Consider the following 10,288-nt stretch of genomic DNA (forward strand, 5'->3'; position numbering starts at 1 on the left):
TCATGACATCACTGGTCTCATAGCACTATCCGCTGATCATCTCATTATACGCATTGTACGTTCTAATTATCACCCAATTAAGAGTCAGACTATATAATCACGTGCACGTGCAGCATAAACTAGATCACTTTAAGCTAGTGAGACTGAAAACTAAATACAACGGCCCCGATAAAACTAAATCCATCGTAACTATACCAAATTATAGTTCGGATTTATGCCTGTAACCTCATAATTAGTGATTTATTTTCAAAAATAAAAATAATTTTAATTATGTTATTTCTATTTTAACATATTTATTGTTCAAGTAATAATTTAAAGAGTCTGTAGTATAAGGATAAGACATAGGAGTGTTGGTATCTATACAATGGGTTTTTATAGACTAGATCACGAAATATTTAATCTCTATTTATAAATCCGTTAATTAAAAATATTAATATTTCACAAAATAATTATATGCGCATTGAATTTAATCTTGAGTGAGTTATGAACTTCTGTCCGTCCATGAAAACTTATCTTTTGATCTACTTGGGTGTCGGTAGAATATGTTTATTTTTTTGGTATATGACCAAATAGGGAGTCGAGAACATAACCTTATAAGATTATAATGAGACCTCAAATTCTCATTGACCCGATCGAGACTTAATTTATGACTATATCATAAACAAATTGGACTCGATAGAGACTTGGTTTATGGTTGGATCATAAACAAATTATTAAAATGTAATTACCGAACAATTTGTGAATGATCAACTTGGTTGTAATGATTATATCTATGGATATAATTTAATAAAATTATAATATTTAATGATTTTTTTTTAATTTCGACAAATTATATTAAAAAATAATACTAAATTTATAATATTCTTTTCTTTTATTATTATTAGCATTTACCTTCTATTCGACGAACAAGCCTCTGCGAAATTTTCACTAGAGAGATTTTTTCTTTTTTTTTTTTTGCTAAATTAGCGCGAAGAACAAGAAGAAGAAGAATTTCCATTCTCGAGCACAATCGATTTTGACGGAAGCTGAAGAACTCCCCGCAGATTCAGAGAGTACTTCACCTCTTCGTTTGCTTCCATGGATTTTCAGGTGGTGGTGTTAGCCGGCGGCACTTCAAAGAATCTTGTACCTCTTGTTTCCAAGGTTTCATTTCCGAACCTTATGTTCATCATCATCAACAACATTTCTCTTTCATTCATCTCAATTTATTCAGCAATTGATCAATCTTCACTTTGGAATTTGGTATTCTTCTTATGGTTTTACTCGAATGTATTTTTATTTCTCTGGTGTTTTCACCAATAGGAGCTTCCCAAGGCACTACTGCCGGTGGCGAATCGTCCGGTCCTCTCGTACGTCCTGGAGCTTTTAGAACTTAGTAACCTGAAAGATCTCATTGTTGTATGGTTCCTTTTATTACTCTAATGTATACTCTTGCATGTTCCGCTGCGGTGTATAGAGTTCATGATTTCACTGTGTTTTTATATGTGTACAGGTTGCTGAAGGTAAAGATGTGGCTCTTCGTATAGGGAGTTGGATATCAGGGGCTTATGATGATCGTCTCCGTGTAGAGGTACTGAGCTGTTTTTTAATACTTGGCTATGGAGATGGTTGAGTGTTTTGTATGATCAAATTGCTGGATGAAATATGAGGTTGCCTTTTGCCCCATTTTCCCCACGCAGGGGAGAATTAGGGCGTGCCTTTGCGCTCCCTGGACTCTGAGTAGTATAGGAGTATTCACCTGTTATCCTTTACGACGCCTTTTCGCCTGATCTTAGGTCTTGACTCACCCTTCATGGACTAACCTTGTGCAAGAACCCTTAGGCTTTGAGGACTCATGACTGAATAAACGATCATAGCGTCAATATTAGATAAAATGGTAGGACTTAGGAAAGAATGTCGAGAGTTTATTAAAATGTAAAACTGAATTTTTCACATTACATCGTTATATTCATCTTATCTTTAACCGTTTTCTCTAACATAAAAGAAAAAATGGGTGAACTTCAATGAATGGTCTTATATTACGAAAATTTTGATATTTAAATTGATGTTGATTGTTGAAGAAAAATATTAGTCGTACGAATAGAAATATTGGAAATGGAGGTTTTGGTTCATTCCACAAAATTTCTTGGGGCATTGGGTGGAAGCTCAGTGAAAGTTTGGATTGGATCAAATATTGCCTTGTTGCTGTTTGCTTGCAAGAACTTTTGTGTTTGTTCTACGTCTATTTCTCTGCTATTGACTAGTTGGAGTGATTTCTTGCAAAATTTTATAGCCTCTAGGTTGGGCTTGGACGTCTAGTTCTCCTCCCTTTTTGTACGCTCTTTTGATGAACATGAAACACGAAACACAAATGTTTTCTTTATGCCCATCAGGAAACAATTCATATTGCAATAGTATGAGAAAAGCCTTGTTGTCTGGAGTAGGGAAACTATAAATTTTAACATGGTTAAATGGTGTAATGCAAGGGTATTTCTTTTAATGTATTTAAAATAGCCATGTGTTAAGACTTTGTAAGAACTTGTGAATGGGGTAGCTTCTGTATTTATAGTTAAACGTGAATTTTTTTAATGCAGAAAATGTATTACAATAACAAATGTTAATTTTGTTGGTAACCACAATGGATTCGCTTGGTGTACAATGACTTTGAGGGAATGAGTTCAAATTCCATGGCAGTCACTTACTTAGGATGAGTCTTCTTGGTAAGCAAATGTTGCAAGGAGAGTTGGTTGTCCAATGAGGTTAATCATGTTCATTTTATATATCGAAAATGTCCAATTGGTATGTTGCAAAAGTGTGGAAGAAGTATGCAGTAAGTTTATGTTGCTTTCCTAGTTATTGAAATTTGAAATACATTTGATTTTTTTTGATGTTCGATGGACTCTGCATAATTTCATGTTTTTGATGTCGATGCTGCTGCTCTACATCACCTTCCGTTTTTACTTTTCCTTATGAATGAGAAAATCGAGAGGGTTGGTTATACACAAGTAACCTAAAAAAGCTGCTGATCTCCTCAATATATATTCTTCGAGTCTGCAATGGTTTCACAAAATTTTCCGTCAGAACGAGATTTCATAACATACACAAGCCCCATTACTACCTGCAAGGAAAAATACTGCTTGTAGTTCTTCTAAAAATTTGATATTTGTAGGTTACTTCTGTTCCTGAGGATGTTGGAACTGCTGGGGCACTTCGGGCCATTGCTCGCCACTTAACAGCAAATGATATATTGGTTAGACTTGAGCACTTTAAGCAGCATATGATCTATAACTCTATGTTTATTTACAGTTACATGTCCTTTGGTTGCAGGTTGTGAGTGGTGATCTTGTTTCTGATGTTTCTCCTGGTGCCGTTGCTGCTGCGCATAGGCGGCATGATGCTGTAGTTACTGCAATGCTCTGCTCTGTTCCAGTCAGTGGGTCTTCCGAGTCTGGATCCACTGGTGGAAAAGATAAGACCAAGAAAGCAGTAGTTCACAATGTTGTTGGACTTGATCCTACCAAGCAGTTCTTACTATACATAGCAACCGGTTAGCATTTTTTGGAATATCTCCGTAGGATTTTATTCAATATGTTCCCTTTATGTTCTTTTTATTTCAATCCAGGTGCTGAAATCGAGAAAGACTATAAAATTCAGAAGAGCATACTCCGTGCAGTTGGCCAGGTAACGGTTACTATAACAAGGTATTCTTTGGTAAAAAGCTTCCGTACTTCTAAAACCTAGTTGTCTTTCTACTGATTACTAATGTGCTTGATTGAAGTTATGGCACCAAGCCACATTAGGCCCTTTGAGGTTTCACAGTTTTGTGAAACGCTTCATTTTCGAACCTATCAATTATTTCATCTTGTTGAATTACTTTTCCTTTTTTATGATTTGAGTTTGATTATTACATTTTATGAATCCAAGTCCTAAATGGATGATGTGACTTATACATGTTTCGTGCGTTTAATGTTACTTTATCTCTTTCTTTTATGCAGATGGATATCCGAACTGATCTCATGGATGCATATATGTATGCGTTCAAAAGGTCTCAATTTAATTATCCTCCTTGTTTACTACTACAACATTAGTCATAATGATGTCTATATCCTTATGCATGTTCCATTGTATTATCTCCCAGATCTTCTTTGCAGGAGGTTCTAGATCAAAAAGATACTTTCCGAAGCTTAAGGCAAGACGTGTTGCCCTATCTTGTGCGGAGCCAGTTGGTTAGTTTGTAATGCCGTGACATATTCTATTGTGTCAACAAGTGCATATAAATTTACTGAACTAGATTAATTTCTTCAATAAATGTAGAGGTCAGAAGTTGTATTGAATCGAACACCCCAAGCGGAAGAAAATGGGAATGAGAAAGTTTCCTCCCATAAGATCCAAGTATTGATTTCACAGATACTTTCTAATTCGTCTACTACAAGTTTTCATGATCTTTATGCATATGGTGCTGATGGATCTATTCCCGTTCGAAAAACACATAAATGTTGTGTTTATATTCCCCCTAGTAGCAAGTATTGTGCTCGCTTATTTTCAATTCAAGCATACAGCGACATTAATCGGGATGTAAGTTTATTGTAGTGCTCGAACCCTCTCCTTACCTTCTTGTGTTGCATCTGTTCTCTGGACTTCATTATGTTTCTTTGACTAACGTTTGATTTAATTTTTGTTAGGTTATTGGAGAAGCAAGCCATCTTTCAGGTTACTCTTTCTCTGCTCAAAATAACATCATTCATCCTTCTGCCCAACTCGGATCAAAAACCACCGTGAGTTTATAAATACCTTCATTTTTAGTATATAATTCCAAATGTTGATACGTGCGGCATATATCGTATAGTAAAGGTCGCCAATGTAGTTTCCTTGTTCTTGTTTTCTCTTAAAAAGAAAAAATTTCTTGAGAACATGAAAGTTAAACAACAGCATAAAATGACGGTCTAGTAACATGAATCCAAACAATACCTAAAATAAACAAACAAGAAAGGGTTTCAATCCAAAAGAATAAAGTCTAATGGATACTTACAAAAATTCTTAGATAGAGGTGTTCAAAGACAGACGAGAAACATAGGAAGAGACCAAACTTCTTTTCAAAACCTCTAAAAAGCCTCGAGGAACTGGATTAGAAAAAAGAGGGATTCAGTTGTAAGATATCTAATGAAACTTGAGATCTTATTAAAAAAGAAAGATATCAAATATCTGGAGTTTCTTTTTGTATATTATATGGATGATCAGATGTACAAGGACCATGATTGGGAATTGTTTGATCGTCTTTCTCCGAGGAAGAGGCAAAACATAAGTCCTCTTTCATTCTTCTCCATGTAAGCTTGGTTTTTATTCCAGAAAGAAAGAGAAAAAAGGAAAGAAAAATATAGAGAGAATTTCCTTGTTATTCCTGAATTAATCAAATATCTGTACTTCCCGAATGATGGTTTACTTTATACTTGTGTTTATTATATTGGTCAGTCCCCTTGTACTAAGTGGGATGAGGGTTTCAGGTAGGACCCCATTGTATGTTGGGAGAAGGTTCACAGATGGGTGACAAATGTAGCGTGAAACGGTCAGTAATTGGCCAACATTGCCGGATAGGTTCCAATGTGAAGGTATCATATGATCACCTATTAATTTGGGATAAAATGAGGAATTTCTATCGTCTATTTGTTGTAAGAACCTTGTTAACTTTAACTTTTACGACCCTCGTCAATACAGATCGCTAATTCAGTCGTCATGGATCATGTTACCATTGGAGACGGTTGTTCAATTCAAGGTTCGGTTATCTGCAGCAATGTGCAACTTCAGGAGCGCGCTGTTTTAAGAGACTGTCAAGTAAGTATTTACAATTATACACACGCACTCCCCCACCCCCTCCCCCGTTCCTCTCGTGTCACCTCCTTACGTTAAACTTTCGATCCAGGTAGGAGCAGGTTTTGTGGTGACTGCTGCCTGTGAGTACAAAGGAGAGGCGTTGGCTAGAAAAGAAAAGTGAAGTTGGGGAGAGACATTGTATGAGGTATGTAGACGAAAGTGTTGGAAGGAAGCAGTGATTGAAATCATATAATCATAATGTTTCTTCCTTCTGGCTTTTTTTTGGCATCATTTCATTTGTAGTTCATATTTTGTTCACATTAGACAACATTTACTTAGTTTAATTATCTAGAGATTTACCAGACACAAATGGTGAGAGTTGCAAAAATTCTGTCATTTTTCCACTGAAATGCAATCTTATTAGAGATCGTGACTATATCGTGACTATTTAGTTCAATGATAATTGGTATATATTTACTCTCTTGAAGTTTGAGGTTCGATCTTTGTTGTACTAGATTAAAGCGCACAACTTTTAAATAATGTCGATATTGTGGTTATGCTTATTATAAAAATAATAAAGGTGAAGAGTAGTTTTTGTTCCAACAAAATTTTGATCTTTTTTTCATTCAATAACGCGTGAGACTCTTAGAATCAAAGAATTAGTAGATCTAATCCGTCCAAAAAAACGGGAGTGATATGACAGATCAAGTAACAAACGCTAAAAAGTCAAAAAATACCATTACCGTTAGTCTGTAGCTGCTGAATCTTCTACTGGTACATGGACAACTGTGTGGACCGATGGGCTTACCAGTCTTGATCGTTACAAAGGACGATGCTATGGAATCGAGCTTGTTTCTAGAGAAGAAAATCAATGTATTGCTTATGTTGTAGCTTATCCCCTAGATCTTTTTTAAGAAGGTTATGTTACTAACATGTTTACTTCCATTGTGGGTAATGTATTTGGATTCAAGGCTCTGCATGCTCTACGTCGAGAGGATTTGCGAATCCCTACTGCTTCTATTAAAACTTTCCAAGGCCTGCCTCATGGTATCCCGGTTAAAAGAGATAAATTGAAGTATGGTCGCCCTCTAAAACCAAAATTGGGATTATCTGCTAAGAATTATGGTAGAGCAGTTTATGAATATCTACATTATGGTAGAGCAGTTTATGAATGTCTACGCGGTGGACGTGATTTTACCAAAGATGATGAAAACGTGAATTTCCAACCATTTATGCGTTGGAGAGACTGTTTCAAAAATACTCTTACCGTTACTCACGAAACTATTAGTACACATTTATCGATAATATCTATAAAAAAAAAAATGGAACTTTTTTTAATATAAAAAACAAGGGAGTGAATCAGCAACCTCTCCGGCTTCCTTTCTCCCAACCTCTTCGGCTTTCTTGTTGGTCTCACTGTGCAGTAATTTGTGGCCGCCAATCCTCTCCATCTTCAACCAGGTTTCTCCAATCCGAATCTCTGTTCTTATTTCATTTGTTAATCACACATGAATTCCCTTCATCGCATTGGAAAATTCTATTTAACGAATAAGAATCGAGTTCTTGATCTGCCTCTGCAAATCAAACGAACCCATTTCGGTTCATCCTTCCACGGTAGAGCCTTGTCAAGCAGATCTTCTTCCCCTACCTCCGGTTTCGGGAAGTTTGGCAATGGCGACGATGAGTGGAATGATACTTGGGAATCTGCTTGGCTTCCGCAAGACCTTTCGCCGAAGAACAAAGCGCCATGGGAGAGCGATGTGAACTTCCCGTCTGGAAACCCTACGATTGTGTTGCCGTCGGATGTGGATGCAGACACGAAAGCGTTTGTTGAGGATATGAATGAGAATTGGAACGAGAGGCGAAAGGCATCTCAAACGCAGAAACAAGGAGTGGATCAGCAAGAGATGGAAGGTGATGGTGATGGTGGCGGCGGGTCGCTTTATAGCTTGGAAAACATTAAGAAGGATTATAGATTGAAGAAACAGAGGATTCATGCTAATTTGTGGATGAAGGAGATTGAGAAGCAAGAGGAGGCTAGGTTGGGGGATTCCATTACAGGCAGTGGGGATGACATTGAAAGATTGATGGATAGCTGCTCTGAGTGAGTTCCTCTTTCTCTTTTGTTAATGCAAATGGTTAAATCCTCATGTTTGTGGTGTTTATCTGCTGATCATTAGTAAAGGTGTTTGTTAATTGGATTCGACCCCAAATTTTTGAGATATATGAAAGAACACAGAAAAATCATCTCTATGGAAAGGATTTCCAACACTAACTTAGAAAATAAAGGTTCCAATCCAAAAGAATTAGACCAAATAGACAATTACAAAAAGTTAGAGAGACCAATGCCCACTGCGAGGTATTGAATTTAACAATACCTTAAGCCCAAATGATAATAACTTAGAACCCTTGTCTTTAAGAGCTGGCTTGGTGTACCCCGAGCGAGCTAGAGATTAATGTTATGGTCGTGAGCATAATCTAAGGAGGGGTAGCTCAAAACCTGGTCATGAACGCATTAGATATTTACCTAAACTAGTAGGTCCTTGAATGGATCCAACGTTTGCTCCAAGACGTTGGTCTCTAACTAGAAACGTAAATGTTTGAGCTGGAGAGGCTTCGGGTCCAGTCAGCCCGTAAAACTCACTTGTAAAAAGAACACAATAAGGAAAAAATGTCTCCAAGTTACTGCCTAGCTATTTTTTTATTTCCATTTTTTTCTTGAGCTAGCACAACAAGTCTAAACTGCTATGATTGCAGGATTTTTGAGTCTGTCAATGATGATTTAAACCATTCAAAAGTTCCAAGTTCCTCAGAGTTCAGAAACAAACCAGATGGATGGGAAACGACATCCAAAGGCCAGGAGGGAAATGTATGGGAGATGACACAAAGGGAAGAAGACATTCTTCTTCAGGAGTTCGATCGTCGTATTGCATACAACAAATTTCAGGTGTGTTAATATTTCCTCGTTTTTCTTTTGTTGTTACCACGTTTTCTTTAACGAAAAAGGCTTCTTCTGATAAGTGACAGAACGTGTCATTAGAAAGATGAAATATACAAGGGAAAAGAAAATTTGTGTAATCACGCAACACAAAGGAAACAAAGAACACTTAGATAAACGATATAACATTTTTGTCAACTTGAGCATAGTTTAATTGGTTTTAGCATATACCGTTGACCAAGAGGTCAAATGTTAGATTACCCACCCCCATTGAACTAAAAAAATAAGCAATATAACATCCCAAAACTCTGTTGAAGACCATTCTTGTAAGCTAAATTACCAAGCTTGAAATGTACATAATCTTAAGACTTTATGGCTTCTCGTATAATTAATATAATAGCTCATTTATTGAATGAAACAATAAATAATTGCTCGTGGTATCATTTCAACTAAATCCAGAGGTAGTATGCATATAACATGGATTAAGAACTAAGAATTTTCTGATCTTTCTGGTTGTAGCTGTCAAATTCTGGCTCGGTTCACTGAGACCGGGTTGGAAAACTCTTAGGCGAGAAAAATCGCAGAAGAGAACTATAACTGACTCGTCTATGACAGGACTAGTGTTATTGCATTGTTTACAATTGAAATGGTTGATGAACTACCGATAGTGTGATGTTACAATCTTAACTTTCTTTAATCAAGGATATCATTTCGTTCATTCGAAGTTCACCACGCCCCTCTATGTTATCCCTCTACACTGTTGTTGCTCTGGATTTTCTTTCCATTTTAGAAACTCTCTCCTTAGCGTACTCGTTACCCAGTTGCTCGTTTTCATGTGCAGATTGCTAGTTTCATCAAGACCCATATATTTAGTCGTCGGAGACCGCTAGATGGGTGGAAATACATGATAGAGGAATTTGGGCCAAATGCCAAGAAAGGAAAAGGTAGTGTTTCAAGGATGCCTAATCTTTCTGATTCTTCAACTCAACCCTTCAAGGAGGAAAAAGTTGCAGCTTCCCCATCTCTCACACGCTTGAAGAGGATTTAACTCTATGCAAGCTACTTCTCGGACCATCTGCCCGACTCGAAAAGGTTTGCAACCATTAGAAAAATGCATCTCATGCTCTCCAAGTATGATATTATGTTGGTCATATTGATGTTTGCTGCAAGTGCTGATTGTAATCAGAGTATCCTTGCCTGATATAGCATGAAGCAAACTGAAAGTTATGCATTTAGCTCATAGAAGAAGAATGAGTATTAACTTGGGAGACGATTGATATCTATAATGTTAGGTCATAGGAGGGAATTTATGTTTGGTTTTGGTTTAGAAGGTTTTGTTTTCCTCTGAGAACGATACTCTTTTCATCAGGAAAGTTGTTTCATTATGTACAGCCAACCAGATCGGATTGGGAAAGTATGAAACTGATAGGAACGAAATGCACATCAAGAAATCAGCTAAAAATGGAGCTTTGAAGTTCTTTTGAAATACTGCTGAGAGAAGTGTCTAGTTTTGGAATTTAAGTATGAAGATCGTCTTATGTTTTTTTTGTTTTTATTACACTT

The 10,288-nt window shown here is 36.7% G+C and overlaps 2 protein-coding genes across 3 annotated transcripts; both read left to right on the plus strand.

Moving 5' to 3' along the window:
- The first annotated feature begins 923 nt into the window (after positions 1–923).
- On the plus strand, positions 924–6,223 carry LOC111780736 (translation initiation factor eIF-2B subunit gamma-like). The gene is made up of 13 exons (XM_023661222.1): positions 924–1,143; positions 1,303–1,398; positions 1,493–1,570; positions 3,149–3,229; positions 3,307–3,526; positions 3,602–3,660; positions 3,975–4,024; positions 4,118–4,205; positions 4,294–4,554; positions 4,662–4,754; positions 5,481–5,585; positions 5,692–5,808; positions 5,897–6,223. Exons 1-13 carry the CDS (start codon positions 1,078–1,080, stop codon positions 5,966–5,968), a joined length of 1,386 nt encoding a protein of 461 aa, XP_023516990.1. The 5' UTR covers positions 924–1,077; the 3' UTR covers positions 5,969–6,223.
- A 923-nt stretch (positions 6,224–7,146) lies between these two features.
- On the plus strand, positions 7,147–10,208 carry LOC111779550. 2 transcript variants are annotated; one of them, XM_023659611.1, is made up of 4 exons: positions 7,192–7,230; positions 7,261–7,891; positions 8,545–8,734; positions 9,567–10,208. In XM_023659611.1, exons 2-4 carry the CDS (start codon positions 7,296–7,298, stop codon positions 9,771–9,773), a joined length of 993 nt encoding a protein of 330 aa, XP_023515379.1. In that variant the 5' UTR covers positions 7,192–7,230; positions 7,261–7,295; the 3' UTR covers positions 9,774–10,208. The 2 variants fall into 2 exon arrangements, with proteins under 2 accessions (XP_023515378.1, XP_023515379.1); XM_023659610.1 differs by having other exon boundaries at positions 7,147–7,891.
- Positions 10,209–10,288: the final 80 nt, after the last annotated feature.

This window comes from Cucurbita pepo, chromosome LG18, assembly GCF_002806865.2.
Source record: "Cucurbita pepo subsp. pepo cultivar mu-cu-16 chromosome LG18, ASM280686v2, whole genome shotgun sequence".
NCBI lineage: Eukaryota > Viridiplantae > Streptophyta > Magnoliopsida > Cucurbitales > Cucurbitaceae > Cucurbita > Cucurbita pepo.